Genomic DNA, 21,788 nt, shown 5'->3' with positions numbered 1-21,788 from the left:
CAGGAGCAGCAGAAGACAGGCTTACCCTGTTCCCTGATTCCAGCTCAGCAGCAAGCGGGTACATGGGCAGAGGAGGGAGCAACAGTGGAGCATGACAGAGGGAGAAGGGGCATCCCTGGCTTAGAAGCATGCACTAGAGTACCTCTGAGCATGGCGCCCTGAGCCATATCCCCCCTCACTCACCCATAAGGCCAACCCTGTCCAGCAGGGAAGGGATGGTGCAGGTGGCAGGGTGTTTCTCTCCCTGCCCAGTCACCACCAACTTTATTCTGCGATTGACAGCCCTAGAATAAAGGCTCTATTTAGTTGTAAATCAACGTTTTATTAGTTGTGACAACCATAAAATAACTGAAGTACAAATGGAAAAGCTGATTAAAATTGATTATTTAAATTCAAGCCTTTCCACTTAATGATTTAAATTGCTGATTTCTATTGCCTTGATTTAAATCAATCCACCCTGGCTAGCTGCAACAGAAAGCAGATGTACAGTTGATGGTGCTGAGCAGATCTATTTGTTAATCCTTGTGCAATTCAAAAACGTTATCCTGAATTAGAAAAACTGTGTGTTCCACTTTTAAATTGTCAAAAATAGTGTACAGCAGAGTTGTTAGGAAAAAAGCATGTCTATGTGAAAATTGCAGGGATTTGGAGGAATGGATTGGTGTTTAATTGAAGGATATGGAAGAAACCTTGGTTGTTTAGCTAGAGGAATGCAAAGAACTAAGAGAAACAGGACAAATTTCCAGAAAGGAGACATTTAAAAGTATTTCTTATGCCAACTGTAGTATTAGTCAGAAAATCCCCTGAAGAGTTGATATAAATCTGAGGTCTTTATAAATCTTGCTTCACTGTATCAGAACCACCATCTGATTTTTCTAAGGCATCTTTAAATCAACATATGCCCTAGATTTTAATATTTAAATTAGGGTCAAAATTTTACAATAAAGATGCTAATTAGCTACAGGGAGCCAAAACAGAGTAATTTATAAGCAACCATATTTTGAAAATAGCTTGATCAACTGCTTTCTAACTTAAAAATAATAGCCTATCCCAAAAGTAATCACAAGAATATATTCCCTGTGCAAAATTATGAAATAAACACACACAGGGATTATACAGGAAGTCTAAAAAAGAACTTAATATGGAGCTACAGCTAATTGGCTCCCTTACCCAGAGTAATTTTTAATGACATGATCAATTTTTTCATAGCTTGTAAAAGATAGAGTTGAATGCCATTCTGAAAGGAAACTATTGATACAAATAACTGCTAGCAATAACTTGGGGGAGGGATAGCTCAGTGGTTTGAGCATTGGCCTGCTACACCCACAGTTGTGAGCTCAATCCTCAAGGGGGACATTTAGGGATTTGGGGCAAAAAATCTGTCTGGGGATTGGTCCTGCTTTGAGCAGGGGGTTGGACTAGATGACCTCCTGAGGTCCCTTCCAAGCCTGATATTCTATGAAACCAAAGAGAGTTGAGATAAAAACCCAAACCCTCTACCTCTCAAAATACAGGCCTTAACCAACTGAGCTAAGGAAAACCCTCTCATAGACTCAGACTTTAAGGCCAGAAAGGACTATCATCCTCTAGTCCAGGGGTCTCAAACACACGCCCCGCGGGGCTATTTCCTGCAGCCCGCGCTCCAGGCCAGGGGTGGGAAAACTACAGCGGATTGCCCCCCTCAAGCCCCGTGCCGCTCCCTGAAACAGCTGGCATCACGTCCCTGCGGGGGGGGGGAGCAGAGGACTCCATGTGTTGCCCTGGTTCCAGGCATCACTCCCCCACAGCTCCCAATGGCCGGGAACAGGGAACTGCGACCAATGGGAGCTTCAGAGGAGGTACCTGGAGGCGTGGCAAGCAGCGCGTGGAGCCCTCCGTCTCTCCTCCCCCAGGGGCTGCTGCTGCTACCCCGGAGCCACTCTAGGTAAGCGTCTTCAGGCTCTGACCCGGAGCCCTCCTGCTCCCCAACCCTCTGCCATACCCCACACTCCCTGCCCTGAGCCCCTGCACACCCCTCCTGCCCCCTCTGGGGGCAGGGAGGGGGGTGGGAAGAGGCGAGGAGGGGGTGTCAGTGATGCAGCCCTCGGGCCAATGAACTAGTCCTCATGTGGCCCTTGTGGTCATTTGAGTTTGAGACCCCTGGTCTAGTCTGACCTCCTGTACGTTGCAGGCCACATAACTTCGCCCACCCATTCCTGTAATAGACCCATAACCTCTGGCTAAGTTACTGAAGTATTTAAATCATGATCTGAAGACTTCAAGTTACAGAAAATCCACCATTTGCACTAGTTTAAACCTGCAAATGACCCAAGCCCCATGCTGCAGATGAAGGGAAAAAGAAAAACAAGCTCTGCCAATCTGACCTGGGGGAAAATTCCTTCCCAACCCCAAATACAACAGTCAGTTGGACCCTGAGCATTTCACCAAGACTCAACAGCCAGACACCTGGAAAATAATTCTCTGTAGTAACTCAGAGCTTTCCCCATCTAGTGTCCCATCACTGGCCATTAGGGATATTTGCTACTAGCAGTCACAGATTGGCTATATACCATTGAAAGCAGTATGATCATACTATTCTTTCCATAAACTTATCAACCCCAATCTTGAAGCCAGTTAGGTTTTTTGCCGCCTCTACTCTCCTTGGAAGGCTGTTCCAGAACTTCACCTAGTTTTGAGCCTAAACTTTTTGATGGCCAGTTTATATCCATCTGTTCTTGTGTCAACATTAGCACTTAACTTAAATAACTCCTCTGCCTCCCTAGTATTTATCCCTCTGATGTATTCACAGATAGCAATCATATCTCCCCATAGCCTTTATTTGGTTAGTCTCCGCTCACAAGGTAGGTTTTCCATTCTTCTGATCATCTCAGTAGCCCTTCTCTGCACCTGTTGCAATCTGAATTCATTTTTTTAAAAACATGGGATACCAGAATTGCACACAGTATTCCAGATGAGGTTTCACCAGAGCCTTGTATAATGGCAAAAACACTTTCTTATCTGTACTGCAAATACCTCGCCTGATGCATTCTTGGATTGCATTAACCTTTTTCACGGCCACATAACACTGGTCATTTATAGTCATCCTATGATCAACCAATACACCCAGGTCTTTCACCTTCACTGTAGCTTCTAACTTTAAGTCCTTAGCTTATAGCAAAACATTTTGTTGTTAGTCCCTAAATGCATGACCTTGCACTTTGCACTATTAAATTTCATCCCATTTCTATTACTCCAGTTTTCAACACCATCCAGATCTTGTATGATATTCTGGTTCTCCTCTGTATTGGCAATACCTCCAACTCTGTGTCATCTGCAAATTTTATTAGCACACTCCCACTTTCTGTGCCAAAGTTATTAATAAAAACATTAAGTAAGATTGGTCCCAAGACCAATCCCTGAGGAACTCCACTAGTAACCTCCCTCCTGCCTGAAAGTTCACCTTTCAGTATGACCCATTGTAGTCTCCCCTTTAACCAGATCCTTATCCAGTCTTCAATTCTCATATTAATCTCCAATTTAGATGATAACCTCCCATGTGGAACTGTATCAAATGCCTTACTGAAATCCAGATAAATTATTTCTACTGCATTTCCTTTGTCTAAAAAAATCAGTTATGTTCTCAAAGAAGATCAGGTTGGTCTGGCATGATCTATCTTTTGTAAAACTATGTTGTATTTTATCCCAATCATCATTCACCTCTATGTCTTTAACTACTTTCTCTTTCAAAACTTGTTCTAAGACCTTGCATACAATTGAGGTTAAACTAACAGGCCTGTAGTTTCCCAGATAACTTTTTCCCTTTCTTAAAAATAGGTACTATATTAGCAATCCTCCAGTCATAGGGTACAACCCCTAAGTTTACAGCCCATAAAAAACCCTTACTATTGGGCTTGCAATTTCATGTATCTATTCCTTTAATATTATTTGATAGAGATTATCCAACTCCTCCCCCCCCCCCCCGCCAATTTAGTCCCATTAAGATGTTTGACTTCCACCATGGATGTGATCATTTCTACTTTGATTTCTTCATTTCCATTGCCACTCCCCAAAGCGCCTCATTACCCTTATTAAAAACAGAGGCAAAGTATGTGTGTAGGTATTAGGCCACACCTAGATTATCTTTATTCTCCACCCCATCCTCAGTGCTTAGCAGTCCCACTTCTTTCCTTGTTTTCTTGTTATTTATATGGTTATAGAACCTTTTACTGTTGGTTTTAATTTTCCTTGCAAGATCCAACTCTGCTTGACTTTTGGCAGTTTTCACTTTTTCCCTATACTTCCTAACCTCCAAGAAGTAGCTTTTCTTGCTGAGCCATCACATCTTCCATTCTTTGTAGGCTCTCTCTTAATCATCTGTTTGAGATGCTTGCTCCTCCAACTTGGTCTACAACCCTTACTTACAAAATTTTTCCCCTTGCTTGGGAAGCAGGCTTCAGATAGTTTCTGCAACATTGACGAAGTAATTCCAAGCCTCCTCCTCCTCCACATTCAGAATCTTGAGTTTTGCAGTCCAGTCCACTTCCCTAACTAATACCCTTTAAAAAAAAAGAGTTTGCCCTTTTGAAATCAAGGGCCATAATTGCAGATCTATTTTTGTTTATCTTTCCATTTAGTTTAAACTGAATTAGCTCATGATCACTCAAACCAAGGTTGTCCCCTACAACCAATTCTTCTATGAGGTCCTCACTACCCACCAATACCAAATCTAAAATGCCATCACATCTTGTAGATCAGCAACTATTTGGTGAAGAAATCTATCAGCTATCATATCCAGGAATATCTGGACCCTACTATTATTAGTAGCACTAGTCCTCCAATCTATACCTGGGAAGTTAAAGTCTCCCATAATCACACAATTCCCAGTAGTTTTTATTTCATTAAAAATATTAAAGAGGTCTCTATTCATATCTGAATTGGATCCCACGGGGATCTGCAGCATATCCCAAGGGAACCTCTGGTAGTTTTCTTCCCCAAAGTCAGTTTGATCCAAACAGACTGTTTTATCCACTCCATCACTTCTAATTTCTTTAGTGTCTACCTCATCATTAACATACAATGCTACTCCTAGAATATCAGCGTTGGAAGGGACCTTAGGAGGTCATCTAGTCCAACCCTCTGCTCAAAGCAGGACCAATCCCCAGACAGATTTTTACCCTAGTTCCCTAAATGGCCCCCTCAAGGACTGAACTCAAAACCCTGGGTTTAGCAGGCCAATGCTCAAACCACTGAGCTATACGCACACTCCCCCACCCCCTTACCTTTATTTCTGTCTTTCCTAAACAGCACATACTTTTCAATCTCTCCACTCCATGACTACTAGTCCATCATGTTTCTGTTATGCCTTTAATATCTGGTTTCACTTCATGCACCAGTAGTTCTAGTTCCTCCATTTTCTTACCCAGGTTCCTTGTATTGGAGTAAAAACATTTTAGTTGTTTCTGCTTGGCTTCGCCCAGATTTCTCACCAAATAAGATACAGTCATTCTACTGCCAGTATCGTCTATCTGCCTGTTAGTACCAATACCAACAAAGCTATCTTTCCTTTTAATGTCCATTCTCCTACCCACCGCTGTTCCTTTTTCCTTTACTGAATTCCCTCTTTCTTGATTTTCCTCCTGTTCAATGTTAGAATCAGGCATAGCAATTACATGAGTATCTCCCAACCATCTCCTCTGGGTTCCTAGTTTAAAGCTCTTTTAATGAGTTATGCCAACCTCCATCTCAGAAGTCTATTTTTCTCCCTACTCAAATGGAGTCCATCCCATGAAAACAGTCCTCTGTCAATGAATGTCTCCCAGTGGTCAACCATCCCAAAGTCCTCCTTATAGCCCTGTCTGAGCCATCTGTTGATCATCATAATCTTGTCTCCCCTTCCTTCTCCTCCTCTAGGGACAGGTAGAATCCCACTGAAGATCACTTGAGCCTCCATTTCTTTAAGCGTATTCCCCAGCCTGCCATAGTCTCCCTTAATGTGTTCCAGCAAGAAACTAGCAGTATCATTTGTACCAATGTGAAAGAATCAGTGGATTCTTTGCTGATCCTATAAGGGTCCTCTTCAAGGGTCCACATCCCATATCTTAACTCTGGGCATCAGCTCAGGTGTCAGGCCTGTCTACTCTTAGTAGGAAGTCCCCCAGTCATGTAGACCTGCCTTTTTGTGGCAATGATGTGATTCTCTGGCCTTCCTCCTGTTCCTTCTGGCTGCAAGTCCTCTTGTCTTTTGTTCTCTCTAGCAATCTTTTGCAACTCTCCCTCTATCCTCCTGGGGCTCCACTGATTGTCTCCATTGACTTGTCCCCTCTTCTTGTAGGACTAGCTGCTCTTTCTTCCTTGTCCTCCCACCTTGTACTGCCTGCTATGCCCCTTCTTCATTTTTCAACTCACCAAACCAGTTCCTGAGCTATATTTCTCCTTCACTAGCCAACCCTTTCCTCTGCATGATTCTTGTACTCATACTTCCATGCTGGCTGCTTTCCTTACCCAGCAGTCTACTCTCACAGTTCTCCAGTCCAGCTTGCATCTGCAAGTTTTGACTTTTCCCTTCAGCTTCCTCTTGCCTTCCTTCCATCATCTGCTCAAATCACCTTCAAAACTCAACCATAGTTTCCACCTGCATCTCCAAACCTCTTCCATCAGCTCTATCAGGTCACACTTAACACAAACGAAGCTCTTTTAACTGTACCCACTTCAGAATAATATACATACTGCATCTTCTACAGCCAGTCATCTTCATTGTCTCTTCCATTCCTTAGGTCACTACCATTGTTGCCACTGAATCTTTCATAGCCTTCCTAAGCTCCTGCCAAGGAAAACAAAAAAAAAAACTCCAAAACAGAACCAGACCACCACAGAGCCCCTCCCCCAAACTTCCCTGTTTTTCAGCTCTGTTTGCTAGCTCCTGTACATGTCTAATCCTGCATTGTGGTGTACTGAAGTTCTGTCACTGACATCAATGGGAGCAGAATCAGTCCCTTACATAAGTGTAGTGTAGGACTCATGCTAAGTTACAATCAACTACTATCAGAAGGGTAGCCATGTTAGTCTGGATCTGTAAAAAGCAACAAAGAGTCCTGTGGCACCTTACAGACTAACAGACGTATTGGAGCATAAGCTTTTGTGGGTGAATACCCACTCCATCAGATGCATTGCGTCACCCACGAAAGCTTATGCTCCAAAACGTCAGTTAGTCTATAAGGTGCCACAGGACTCTTTGTTGCAATCAACTACTAGAGAGCACACTACCTATTTAAAAAAAACAATTGCAACTAGATCCAACCATAGTTAATGCATTGCTTAATTACAACCTCATTTCTTCAAATATATCCTATGCATGAGTTTTTAAGATTTAACCAGGGGACGAACCTAAGGCAGACAACCGTGGTACGCTCCCGTGAGCTGCTCATTCCTGACACCAAAATGAGACACCACTCAGAGTAGATCATGAGCATACTGTCATAATGTGATCTATTTCTCATTTATTTTGATCAACAGTAAAATAGTTAATGCTCACACTTAAACTGTCATAAGTAGGTTTCAATGTCAACTTGTGTATCCATATAAATAGGAGCAACAAATGCCTCTTATTAGGATAGTTTCAGGCTGTCTGCAGACTCAGGAAGACACCACTTAGTTAACATTTTGAAAGTTAACTTCAGACATAAGGACTAGTAGCTTTTTTTTTTTTTTTTTTAAATGAAAGCTTCGATTGTGGAACAATGACAGCCACCACAAAAAAGTACAGGCTAGTTAGCTACTGTGAGTCATCACTATTGAACCCTGGATTTTGCTATATAGAAAATGTGAAGGGGTTAAGCCATGTGTGTCTAGGACACACACTAAATGTTATCCAATTAGAAATTTCAAATTAGGATAATTAACTCAAAAAAAATTGATCAAGTCTCTTCAAACTTTGCAGAAAATGTCACTTTTGCCTTCAAAGTGAACTGGGCAATTTTCAGACGAAAAATATTGGTAGATTTATACAAAGATCAAAGAAAGATTTACACTGGATCAGGAGGGGCACAGTGACCGATCAAAAAAATAAAATCACACTTCTGTCTGATTTTTATCTGCTATTATTTCAAGCAGCAGCCAAGATTATCATAACAAAGGATATTTACATTTATTTACTGAAACTGACCATACCAAAGTGCTGTCACATGCACAGTTTCCCCTATTTTTTCCAATGCTTGTGTTGGTCTTTCACACAGGAACAAGAGAAACACTTTTATAAAATAGGAAAAATGTCAAAATCAGAAAAATTGGCAGGGAAACTTAGCAACAGGTATAGTTGTCACAGTTTCAAGATAGCTGTACCTGTATGCCACCTCTGAGGTTCACCAAGGACATCCACTTTAGGGTTCCAGCAGTCACCTCTCTTGTTTGGAGACCTATATCTCACTAACTTTAGACCAGGGATTTTAAGACTACACAGTACCTTGCCTTACACTGTGATATCCCTGGCAAGCTAACCTGCCTCAATAGACCACTGCCTGTGCTTTGCTTTCTCTTCAAAGACTATGAACAGTGTACAGCACACCACTGTAAGTTACCAGACAACTCCTTCTAAGCAAGCACATTTATTCTTAAGGTAAAAATATTACGGAGAAAACATTAAAACAATAAATGAACCTACAGCCATGCTAAAAAGCTTCCCAGGTCACCCCCAACTACAACCTAGGTTTCTGGTAAGTTTTAATCTTTCAAAACCCACAACCAGGCTGATTACAAGTTTATCCATCTTAGATCCAGAACCAAAATGAAGGCTGGGCAAATCAACCATTTATTTATACAGCTTTGGTCTTGGCCTTCTGTAACAGACGATCAGTGGACAGTGCCCCTCTCCTAAGGGCATAACTTCAAGAGGCTGTATTTCTGCATAACCAGAGTAGTTGCATTAACCTCCTCTCCCTATGAAATCCCAAGAAAATCCACTTAACACTTATTGTCCCAAAAGTCCATATTTGTCTGCAACATTTTCAATATAGTGTTTTGAACTCCAAAGTCTCACATTTATCGCATCTCCCCCTTAAAGAGGTTATATATAATCCTGGCCCACAATAATACAAAACTTAATACAATGAGGTCTTCATCTTCCAAGGATATTGCAGGAAATTGCCATTTTTGTCACAGTCATATCTGAAACTACTTTTCCTTCTTGAAAATGACTAGCTTTCAAGTTGATTGTGCTCCTTCAACTACACTGCCCACCCAAAAATCCTGCAAATACTTCAAGACCATGATCCTGCAAACTTAATAAGACTATCACATGTGTAAATTTTTAACAGACTGAGGCCTCAATTCTGATAAGACAAAACAGTAAGCAATAGTTCAGGGAAGGATGGAGGAGATTGTTATGAGAGGATATGAAGGACTGCTGGCAGAGGAGGTGGGCTATAAAGAAATCTGAAGTAGGCAAACGGAATCTTGCCAGACGATAACAGGACGATTTGAGTATGGAAGGCAAAATGATCAAAGGCAAAGGCCAAACATGCAAAGAGGAGATCAAGGTAACAGTCAGGTAAAAGAATTGAGAAGTACACAAAGACCCAGAGACACAGATGGAGGAGACAAGATAATGTAGGATCTTGAATTTGATGCTGAGAGAGATGGGAAGCTAATGGTGGGATCCAAAAAGGGGACTAACACAGTTAGAGTGGAGGGAGAAGATGATGACGTTAGTGTATCCAAAATGTTGCTGCTAGACGGGTGAAGAAATGAGAACCAAAGATGCCAAATAGGGGAAGGTTACAGTAGTCAAGGTGTCCAGGTGCCACACATGGGTTTCAGCTGTGCAGATGATATGGTAGGCAGGATTTTGAAGATGCTAGAGGTATAAGTGACAAAACATAACAAGAGATTGCATATGGGAGGAGAGAAGAGCAAAAAAAGATATTAGGATTGGGAGCCTGGCAGACACAAAGGAAAGGAATTGTTAATAGAGTTAAAGGAGGCAGATTAGGAAGAAAGGAGAAAATTAGGGAATGATATCAGAATCCAAGAGACAGAACAAGAAATATGAGAATGAATGTAAAGAGCTAGATTTGGGAATAGTGTGGAGGTGGTAGATGAAACAGAGGAAATAGATGAGGTAAGAGAAAGATGAGGAGGGGACTGAGAATAGAACCCTCAGGAAGGCCAACATATATGGCGATAGGAGGAGAAAAAGGAGAGCACAGAATGATGAAATCAAAGAGGAGAGAAATCTGAGGGGTGATCAGTATAAATAAGGACTGACCCTTGACTTTGCAAGGTGGTGATCATTAGTCAGGACAGTTTCAGGAAATGGAGGGGAGGAAGCCAACTTGGAAGGACCATAAAAAATGGAGAGGGGAAAAAAAACTAAGAAGTGTGAAAAAAACATCACACACTATGACTTTGGAGACAAAGGGAGAACCGTAGTTAGAAAGGAAAATGAGAACTCCACACACAAAAATATAATTCTTCAAAACAAAAGGAAAATCAGTCACAGAAGAGATTGCAGGTAAAGATAAGAAAAAGCCAAAATAACAGAGGGAATCAAGGATGACAGGAGTTGAGAAAGAATGGGGACACGTAGAGAGAGATAACAGAGGAGAGTCTTTAGAATGGGAAAGAGGGGAGATCTTGCCAGAGATTGCTGTTCTAAAGAAAACAGGACAAAAAAACCTAAACTGGTAAAACATCTTTTTCTCATTTACAATAAATTTATGAGAACACTGCCTCTACCTTATCTAGAACAAAAGAAAATGCTAGCTACAATTTAGAGCACACTGTCAGCTGAACACTTCACAAAATGCATTAAAACACTAGTTTTCTAGTGAGAGCTGCTAAACAGTTCTAGTTTTCACTTCATTCCTGACATAGGGTGTGCAGGGAAGAGAGCAGTTGCAGTTAGCAGCAGATTTAAACAATAAATCGGGTACTATTGAGGCAGCTCCCACATCTTATCAGATAGCAAGACTCGCTCTGCTCTAACACACTTGTTACACATGAATGTCTATTTTTAACAACATGCACTTTAAGTTTATATTTTTATTTGGTTATGCCTAAGGTTCTTCTCCAAACTCCACCCTGACAAAAATGTAGCTGGTACACAGGTAATCTAAATAATGAAAGACAGAAGCAGTGCCAATTATGGTTCAGGCATGGTTACAATCCACCACATAGCTGTAAAAATAAGGATAATTTGGGAACATCCCTATCAGATTTAAAGAACACTGACAACTTGACTTGTTTAAACTGACTAATTTAAAAAAAAATGTTCTGATACAGAAAACCCTATACACAGAATGCTCTGAATTTCAATTGGGAAAGGTTTATTTCTGCTCTCCTGATGATGTTTAAAAGGAGTTTTTAGGGCAAGTTGAAGAGCAAAACCAGACATATTTGGCCCTCCAATCTGCTCTCTCTTCCCCTTCCTCTCAGTGAAAAGGTATGCCCACTCCCTCTTCAATTTCAATTCTGCTGCTGCTACTGTTGCAGGACCCTGGATGATTTGAGCTCCCCCAAGGGCAGTGCATGAAACAGGAAGTCCAACTGACCATTGTCAAAACAGCAAAACTGACTACACACTAAGTAAACTGAAAAAATATATATAAAAAAGCTCTCTAATTTCAGTTATAGAACTGTTAGCTGTTACCTGTAGTAGCTACTATACTTTCTGATGGAAGTGTAGTTTTCAAGTATACTGATCTCCCCTAAGAGAAATTAAAACATGCCTGAAGATTACTGTTTTTAAGAGGGGCAAATATGAGGTATTTGGAAAGACTTGCAGAGAAATCCTGCCCCTGCTGCTCTGGGTTATGACAGGGGGAAAGAGCTACTAATCAGCACTCTGTGAGGACAGTTGGAGCCCCCAAACCAACATTCTTTAATATTCTACAACTTGTCCTGAGGTAAGGAGTTACTGAAGGTAGGCAGGCAATTCAACCTCAGATGCAGAGGTGCTGAGGCTACAGAGACTGATCAAGAGTGGTTTCCCTCATCCCAGCTATACAAAGAAATAACATGTAATTGAAATACGACTTAGAAGCACTAATAAGAAACATAGGGAAGAAATACCAAGAGTAAAAGGAAACTATCAGGAGAGTTGAGAAATTTTTAAATAAGAACAAAAGTTAGAAACAGTGCAAAAAAAATCACAAATCCTAAACTTCTACAAATTTACTATTAGCAGTTTTTAAAAAGTGTGCATCTCCTGAACCTGCATGAGAACAAGTTGTGTACTGTCTTGAGGCTGGGAGAAAAGTTAACTGGTCAAGAGAAGAAACACTGAGCCTGCTATGAAATGCCACAGGTAGGTGAGGTCTGAATATTACCAAATTACAAGGCATTCCTGATGGGACAATAAGTAGCTGTGTGCAGAATAATTCTAAGAGAAAAGTGTAATTTTGAGAACTTTATTTTAATAGAACATATTTATGGATATAATTGTGGCTCTGCCACCTGACCTCAGGATCAGTTCCAGGCAGGATACAGTATTGAGACTGTGCACTGGCTGCAAAAGTACTTATGAAAGGTAAGTCCAACACACACAAGCAGCCTTCTCCCAATTTCCTGGTCAGTTGTTTGCTGCGTGCATGGGCCATGCTCTCCCTAAGCAGCTCTCTATTGGGATCATCAGTCACAACGGTTAGTATACAGATGCATTAAAGCCAGTTGGGGAGAGGAAGAGTGAGTTCTTGAAATCCCAGCCAATTTTACAATATAACTGGCTCCACATATAATGTGCTTCTGAACTTGAGCTATGAAATGATTATAGCTGAGGCCACCAAGAATAGACAGGAAGTGCCAAAATAAGAGAGAATGAACAGAGAGAGGTGTCACAAGTGTGAAGACAGGAAGAAACGAGCATACATTCAGATGCAAAGAGAGGGAGATGAAAGAAAAAGAAAGGACCATAAAAGGTTGGAAACAATAGTGATGCTAACTTTTATGTACTACCTATATTTTTCCCCACAAAAAATTACATGGGTCATTGCCTGAACTATTTTTGGTAGGTCACAAAACTTCTGTGAAATCAACATGTTTACTATATTTCTAAACAAAAATGTGGAACACAGGACGAGAATACAATAAAAATCTTATGGAGAAGGGGAAATGCAATTAGATTATCTAGATACTGGTGCTCATATCAAGCTTACCTCCACCCCCTGAAAATTCTAAGAATGGGAAAAGAACACTGTATTCCAAGTCTAATAAGCCTATCTATTCATAAACATAGTTCAGAAAAATAAAAAGAACTACAGGCAAAGAAAAGCAACTTAGTCCACACTCCGATTGTATTTATTTCCTCATGATTTTTTCCCACTCCCCTTCTATAAAACTGTTTAACAACACATTTGAGGGAAATGGATAAAATTAGATTGGTTTTATTATTTGCTTGAAACTTAACATGAACTTTGAATTTGGTTAATAGCATATAATCTATACATAAATGCAACCCATGAATATAAATAACGAAATGCACATTTCCTTTCTACCATTTTAGCACTATACCGGGGGTCCTCGATTTTTTTTTCCACACTGCTATTAAGACCCCATCTTAATAGAAAAATTGTCTCATTGATACACTCTTCAGTGGGAGGGGAGGTATTGCATCCTTGTGACAACTATAGCAATTGCTTACTTGGAAAAGAAATATTAGAAAAGTACTGGCTGCCTTTTAATAAAATTTTGCAGCTGTAAACAAAAGCAGACAATACCATGTGAACCACCAGACCCCTGCAGACCACTAGCAATCGTTCTGTGAGCCACCACTGGTCCAAGGACTACAGTTTGAGAATTGCTGTGTTATACCAAGAAAACTGCTGAACAATGTTTTCTTCAACACAAATACATAGCAGCAATGACCACAGAAGAACACTACTAGACAGCAGCAACACTGACTACAAGGACAAGGGGAAAAAATAATATTATTTCCATATTATCAAAACTAATTACGGTATGAAGAGTCTAACTTTATTTCTGCATTTCTATTGTTGTAGGATTTCAGAAGCCAGACATAAGGAGTCCCCTTCCTTTTAACTGAAACTCCCATCTTGGGAGATAGATCTTTTAGAACTACATGGGATCAACCTTAACATAATTCCAACACTGGTCTTGTCTCTGCACATAACCACTTGATGTATCCAAATTACAAGAGTGATAGCGATGATAGTAAAATTTAAACAATTATTACAATCAACAGCATTTTATGTTGTTATACTATACCTTCTGGTAAACTATAGAACAGACTAGGTCTTTGACAGATGAGAGGGACAAGTCCTGAGCTTCAATGGTGACAGTCTCCCGAGTGAGACCGATCTGCAGCAGGAATGAGACCCCATGCACAGAGCCCCTGGAGTTGGTGAGACTCTGTGTACTGAGGCTGCCATTGGACAGCCGGTTGGAGAGTCCCGACTGGGGACTTGAAGACAGAGAAGGGGTTGGTGGTGCAGCAGCATGAGATGCAGGAGGAGAAAACTTCTGTAAGGATGGAGGAGAGGAATCGTTTGCTGACATCTGACTTTCTTTAATTCAGTAGAGATCTGCCTAGTAGTCAACTTTTTTTAAAAAATATTTGACCAGGATGTTTGTTATAATTTTACAGTTTAAAGGACAGCCTAAAGTTTCCCTTTTTCAGTTCAGTAAGAGGCCCCTGACTGATACGTCATGTTCATTTTCCCTTTCATTCTGTTCAAGCTGATGAGCAAGAGAATTTCAGCCAGAAGTTACTTTAAATTAAAGGTCCTCTTTCCACAGTTTCAATCAGCTGATCAAAGACAAAGACTTGCCTTTAGCACCACATCCAGATGTTGGTAGAGGCTTAAATCATCATGAAATCGTCTCCTTCAGAGGAATAAATCAATACCACTTTTTCACACAGGTCCTTCATTTTATTTCTTTTGAGAAAATCTTGGTCTCAGATAGAGATTACTGTTGGTAGATCTTTAAAAATATTTCTTCTCTCACTTAACTCCAGACACTATATATCAAACACAGACTCATCTTCACTTAGATGTCTTTTTCTATTTAAACAAAAAAACATGTGGATAGCATCCTGAGCCAATAATACTGTGTATATCAGTGTTTATGACGAATCTATTCTTTCTTCAAAAGTTCTTCTCAGAGTTCATTAACATGTACGGACATGGTAAAAAATTTACCTTCATTAATCTCCAATTTTTCATTTTTGTAAAGTGTTTTATCTCATGAAATGCAGGAACAGCATTTCTAAAAACACAAGCACATTAAATCTAATCTCTAGATTCACCCAGATAATCTGCAGCATTTTGAAACGTCGTATTCCGCCTGGTAGAGGGGAAAAAAATGATGTTATTATTTCAAATTAGTTTATAATTTTGCAGAATAGCAGTATAATCACATTAGTTTCAAAGTATTACTAATTCCTTACAAATAAATCTATAATGTAATTAATCAATTTTTACATTCATTTTGTTGGTTAATAACAAATGCTTAACTGCTTCCTTGTTGTATGCCATACTATGTACATGGTGCCTAAAGCAACCCAGCATACCTGCTTCATGAAATGTCAAATGTTTGTTTTCCCAGTAATGTCACAGGAAATACTGTAATTATTGATGCAGAAGGGCTGAGCACAGCTCTGTTTTATGGGCATATTGGTTTGTAGGTGGTGGGTGGTATAAGAAATACATTAAATGCAATCAAATATTCACAAAACCACAATATTATCATTAGAAAATTCTCTGGCACTTAACTTGGAATTTCTAATATTATTCATTCAAGTCAATATAAAAATATGAAATACAGCACCTAGAAAAGTTTAGCTGTAGGAAGATATTTACACAACGTTTTCAAAAGAGCTACTGTAAACCATATTAATGTTCTTATACCCGACAGTGAACCTGCCACTTTTTATATGTATTTATTATTGTTTTGTGATTATTTTAATTCTTTTTTGCTCTGCATCTAGTGATTATGGACTCTGATTATTTGTTGTAAGATATTATTGCCTGAACCAGCATTCCAAACATTCAGGAGCAATGCTGAATAACCATTAATTGAATACATTTTGTCTACACCAACAGCTCTGGCTGAATTTTTAATAGCGCTGAGCTTTATTATTTGGTTGTATTGAAGAACAAAGTGAGGCAAATTTGCATTTCATAACAGTGATCAATATGACAGATTGTGTTTTAAACTATGAAATGTCATGTCAGACATACACTAATCTGAAATAGGATTGAGGGTGCAATTCTATGACTCCCATTGATGACCTCAGAAATTAAGGATGCTCAATATTTTGCAGAGAGTGCACAGCATTTCAGAGAAATGTCAACGGTCCATCAATGTATCTTCCACAGTTTCAATAAATATCATTGAAACAACAGAAAACATTTCTGCATTTCCCCATGTAACTCTGCTTCCATAAAAAACTCTATGCTTTCTTCAGGAAATAAAAACTACTCTGAGTAGGAATAAGGCCGATTAACATTACCAGGCTAATTTAACAGATTAAAACTACTGGTGAATATTTATCCACAATATAACCAAAGATCCACATGAGTGTGTGTACGTAAAAAGTTATAAAAGAGATGTAAAGATGGGAGAAAAATTAGCCCTTGATCCAGCAATCACAACTGCTGGTATGGAGCTCTGCTACCACGACATAAAAGGTGGCTTATTGCAAGGTTAATATCGTAGCTTGTCACAATTACCTCATCCAAAAAAGGAAAGTAAATATTTAGTCTTTCAGTGTAACTAGTTACAACAAAATTATTACTTTTTGCACACTCAAAAGTGTGTTAGCTACCGAGGAAAAATTAAGACAGTCCCTGCCTCAAAGAGCACATTTGTCACAATACAAATTAGGGCCATAAACAAACAAAGCAGAGAAGAAGGCAAAAGTGATAGTAAGATCATGCATTTACTCAGTAAAGCAGCGAGTCTCAACCTTTAAAGACTACTGTACCCCTTTCAAGAGTCTGATTTGTCTTGTGTCCCCCCAAGTTTCACCTCACTTAAAAGCTCACAAAATCAGACAAAAATACAAGTGTCACACCACACACTTACTGAAAAAATTGCTTACTTTATCATTTTTACCATACAATTATAAAATAAATCAATTGGAATATAAATACTGTACTTACATCTCAGTGTATAGCATACAGAGCAGTATAAATAAATCATTGTCTATGAAATTTTAGTTTGTACTGACTTGCTAGTGCTTTTTATGTAGCCAGTTGTAAAACTAGGCAAATATCTAGATGAGTTGATGTACCCCCGGAAGACCTCTGAGTACCTCCAGGGGTACACATACTCCTGGTTGAGAACCACTGCAATAAAGCATGTGAACATCTTAACTGTTCCTTTAACTCTGAGAGCTGGCTGTTGTGTGTTTTTTCCATGTGCTCCTTTCCTATCCCTCACTTCTCATAGATGAGATAGCAGAATTATATTTTAGGTGGCCTATTAAAGGAAGCAAGAGAAGCAGTTTAGTGAACAAATTTGGGGAAAGGGTTCCAAGAATATGGAATAGTATAGTAGGAGGCACAGAGATGTGTGCAAGAGAAGGAGATGAAAGAATTAACTGATGTGAGGTCATTGGTGGCTAGAAATTAAGAGAAACCAGGTCAAATGTAGGTAGTGGATGCATGCTGGTGTAGGCCATGGTATCACTTTTCCCAATTCTTCTACTAAAAACATTTTAAAATGTTAAATATTTGTATTTAAGTCTTTTCATACCAATTTTTTATTATCTGCACATAAATGTTTAAAGTAGTTTATTGAAAATGGGGGCTGATTGTTATACTACCAAAAAGGTTCATTTAACAAGACTATTCCATGTAAATATAACTTAGTTCTATACAGTTTTCCCATTCAAGGATTATAAAGTGGTTAAAAAATTTAGTTACTTTATATATATTTTAAAAATCAAATTTTGAAATCAATGCTCATTCTTGAAATGCTTTAAAATTGTAAAAATGAAATAGTTCTCAGAAACCAAAGATGAAAAAGACCTATTAGATGATCTAGAGTCCTCTCCCCTGCCAGTACAACACTGCTCCATACACTACTTTTTTCAATGTGTTATGTCAAGTTTCAAAAGTCCCAAGTGATCTTCCACCATGGCTGTTTGATGATTGTTTCACAAAGTATTAGATCTTTCAGACAATTTTTCCTAACGTTCAACCTACATTTTTCTCTCTCAAATTCATCCCCATTATTCTTACTTAGACCTTTCAGAACCATGGGCATGGGCTCCTAGTCTGTGATTGAGACTCGGGGGTGTCACAAAAATACAAATAAAACATGACTCCTCTCCCTCATCGGCAAGTGGTTGACTGGGCTGTTATTAGTTTTCTCACTCTCCTGGAAGTTAAGTTTTTGGCAGGACTGACCGAGAAGGCCCACGTCATACACCATTTGGGTCCAGCCCTGCAAACCCCCTACTCATGCCATGGGGCCCCTGAGCTCGAAGGGGCTACTCACACGTGTGGCGAGGCTTTGCAGCGGGCTCTGCGTGATCCCGGTTACCCTCCGTGGCCCTGGAGAAGGGCGCGGGTGATGGCCCCGCACGGTGTGGGGACAAGTTGGTCTGTCCCGGGCAGCGCGCGCGAATGGGAGTGGCCGGCTCGCTCGTTCACACCGTTTCTGATTCGGAGTCGGGAGGAACTGAAAGTTTCCAGACCTCCCCCCCGGGACCCACTTTTGAAGTCACCCGCGGTAAAGCGACACCTCCCCCCCGGCGAGCGGTTGCGCCTCTCTCCGGAGATGATGTGGCCTCAGCTCGTTCCCCCCAGTCAAGGTCCCCACCCCTCCCCGACGGGAGCCCGGGGCCGCCCGGGTCGGCGCTGAGGAATCCGCCCCCGTAGCAGCAGCGCCCGGAGCCCGGGCTGCCCCGCGGGCTCCCGGAGCCTGCACTGGCTGCACCCCAGACCCAGCCTCCCAGGAAGGGCGGTGCTGCCGCCGGGGTTGCCCCGCGCACGGCTCCAGCCTCGACCCCTCCGCCCGCGCGCAGCCCGCTACTCACCTGCGGGACAGAGCGACTCCAGCGCCCCGCGGGACAGAGCCGCTTCACACGCATCTCATTATCCCCGCTGCTCCCCGCATCCACAGGGAGGGGCGCAGGGGCTGCCGGGAGCTGTGGTTCGACCGCCCGCTCCCTGCCTCCGCCGAGCACCGCGAAGAAACGACAACCCCCGCCAGGCCCTGCGGGAGCTGGGCGAGAGGGTGGGGCGGCGCATGCGCAGGGTTCCAGCCAAAGTTTCCGTTAGTTTTCTGCCTGTGGCGGTTGATGGTCTGAATGGCTCGCGAGGCCGCGGGCGTGGGGGCACTAGGACGAGGAGGAGGCAGCGCGGCAGTTACTGGGGGCGCCGTGCAATTACCCTCCCGCCGCTGTGGGGAGCCCATGAGAGGCCTCGCCCCTGTCCGCCGTGCGCCCAGCCCCGGGAGCCCCTCCCAGCGCACACTGGTCTCTCCGAAACGCCACAGGAAACCGCCAAACCCGCCATCGCAGGCGGAGCGGCACAGCCGAACCCTGCCCGCAAAGCCACCCGCTCCTGCCCACTCGGGGTGGGGGAAGGTGGGCAGGTCTGAGGTGACAGTGGCACCCGTCTGGTCGTTGTGTTGTACGTTTGCACCACGGCTACCAATCGCTTGCTCCAAGTTGTGGCACATTTGCACTAGGGCTGCCATATATGTCTGCTCATTGTGTTGCACCACGGCTTGCGTTGCACGTTTGCCACGCACCTTGTTGAGTTGCACCTTCATGCCACCGCTGCCCCACGCTGCTCATTGTGTTGAATGTTTGCACCCTGCCTAGTGCCTAGTTGCTTAGTATGTTGCACATTTGCACTATGGCTGCTGTGCACCTGCTTCCATTGCACACTTGCTGCAATTTCCACACACTTCATTGTGTTGCATCCAGTGCTGCTAGTTCCCACCAGGAATATTGTTACATTTCCAAAAGGTTTTTGTTACTTTTCTCACTGTAATTTTGTTAGTACAAGAAATCTGCTTCTCAATTCCCCTTCTTTATGTATTAATTTCCAGTCATGGGAAAACTGGCAGAACACCCACAATAATCAACAGGCATTTTCCAAACCAAGTCCTTCATCAAGTTGTCACTGTTCAAACCCCTAAGTCTAGGCAGGTTTCTGCTCTCTATCTCCTGTGCTTCCCCTTTATTAGATCATGCCAGTAGATGTCAACCCATGATCCACCGACCCCTAGGAGTCCACAGACGATGTCAAAATTTCCAATGGAGTATGCACCACTATGCAAAAAATTTTAGGTGTCTACAAATGTTTAAAAACCACTGAATTACTCTATAGACAAGGGGTAGTCAATAAGACTGCAGGCCAAAGCAGGGCCTCCAGACACTTTTGAATGGACCTTGAAATCTTATCATTGTTATTATTTTTGTATTATTTTTCTCTGGAGTCTGGACCTTGGCAAAACATAATTGATTACCCTTGTCATAGACCTCTGTATCCTTACTCACCCTCTCCATGCCCATCTTTCCTTTGTAAATTGTAGAACAGATACTCCTGACACAATTTGGTGATACTGTACCTTCCTGGACCTACCCTTTTAAGTGCAAGGACTAATTGTGTAACAAAATACCATAGTGCAGAGGTTCCTAAAATTGTCCACTGTGCACTTGCTTAACACCTCTGAGGAGAGTTGACTGGTCACATGGTGCCAGTTCTCCTTGTTTTCAGCCGCTAAATCACATTAAAGACAGCTAAGTATATGTTAAATATCTCCATAGCATACAGGGAATTGCTGTAGTTACTGGGATGTTAAGTGATTATGAATGGAAATAATCCACAGAACTGCAAAAAGGGAGGAAATCCATGCAACAAGCTTCCCCTTAAAATGTAGGTCATGCTATGAGAATGTTTTAGAGCTGGGCTATATTAGCATGCTTATTTGGAAGGTTGTGTTGGGAGTGGAGTTCACTGTAAGTGATAGTAATGGACTCTTTGTGGCCATAACAATATGGCTAACATATCTGGCCAAGTGATGCATTTATGTATGACTAGACTAAGATGAATGCAGCTTTAGTGGGTTGTATTCAGGATAGGCCCTTGGTTTGTTGAGGTCCATATGCTTAATTTGTGCTTAATTTTACACACTGTGAGTAGTTCTACTGACTTCAGTGAGAACTGCTCACCATGTATAAAGTTAAGCGTATCCCTAAGTCTTTGTAGGATCAGGGCATTAGGCCCAAATTTTCAGAAGTGGTGACCAGTTTTGAAGGCCTCTATTTTTTGTGGACCAAAATGGGTATCTAAAAATCAGTGGCTACTTTTGAAAGATTTTACTTTATAGAGATGTTAAAGTGGGTGTAATAATACCTACTCACATACAGAGGTACTATTAAGTTTAATATTTTTAAATCACGTTGAGATCACTTGGAGAAAGAAAGCTAGACAGAAACACAATAATTATCATCTCTTTAGTGTTGCCAGATTGAGATCTCTGCCCATGGACAGAGACATGGAAGGCTGGTCAATGTATTTTTTCATTTCCTTCATCTTATGCACTTAAGAACAAATCCAAAGACCACTAAAGTCAATGGGAGTCTTTCCTCTGACTTCACATTAGACCTTTAAACACTGCAACTGACACAGAATGCTACAGGCCCATGTTCTGACTGGAGAAAGGTTATGGGATCATATTTAGCCTGGAGCTTCATGCTGAAATATGGAATTGTTTTAAACAAAAATTGCAGAAGTTAATGTGGCTGATGCTGCTTTTAACTGAATGCTAAAACACCCTGGAACTTTTTAGTGAAACATGTTCCATGAATAGATGATGTTGTTGCCAAAGTACAG

At 41.3% G+C, this 21,788-nt stretch overlaps 2 protein-coding genes across 6 annotated transcripts in view; one reads left to right on the top strand and one right to left on the bottom strand.

Annotated features, from left to right (window-relative positions):
- The window catches only part of PRKD3 (protein kinase D3), an 87,915-nt gene extending 68,761 nt beyond the window's left edge, over positions 1-19,154 (bottom strand). Inside the window, exons 1-3 of one of the 5 annotated variants that reach the window (XM_045009314.1) lie at positions 18,977-19,154; positions 15,129-15,273; positions 14,194-14,990 (exon numbers count right to left, since the gene is read on the bottom strand). In XM_045009314.1, the coding sequence (XP_044865249.1) occupies positions 14,194-14,484 (291 nt within the window). In that variant the 5' untranslated portion in view covers positions 14,485-14,990; positions 15,129-15,273; positions 18,977-19,154. Of the gene's footprint in view, positions 1-14,193; positions 15,274-18,435; positions 18,643-18,976 lie in introns of those variants that run through there. The other 4 variants (XM_045009315.1, XM_045009316.1, XM_045009313.1 and 1 more) reach the window with 4 other exon arrangements.
- Positions 18,496-21,788, top strand: part of QPCT (glutaminyl-peptide cyclotransferase) — a 41,247-nt gene continuing 37,954 nt past the window's right edge. Inside the window, exon 1 of the mRNA XM_045009322.1 lies at positions 18,496-18,669. Within this exon, the coding sequence (XP_044865257.1) occupies positions 18,511-18,669 (159 nt within the window). The 5' untranslated portion in view covers positions 18,496-18,510. The remainder of the gene's footprint in view (positions 18,670-21,788) is intronic.

Source organism: Mauremys mutica, chromosome 3 (assembly GCF_020497125.1).
Source record: "Mauremys mutica isolate MM-2020 ecotype Southern chromosome 3, ASM2049712v1, whole genome shotgun sequence".
Classification (NCBI taxonomy): Eukaryota; Metazoa; Chordata; order Testudines; family Geoemydidae; genus Mauremys; species Mauremys mutica.
Note: the sequence above shows the minus strand (reverse complement) of the source record. Positions and strands in the feature narration are given on the sequence as shown.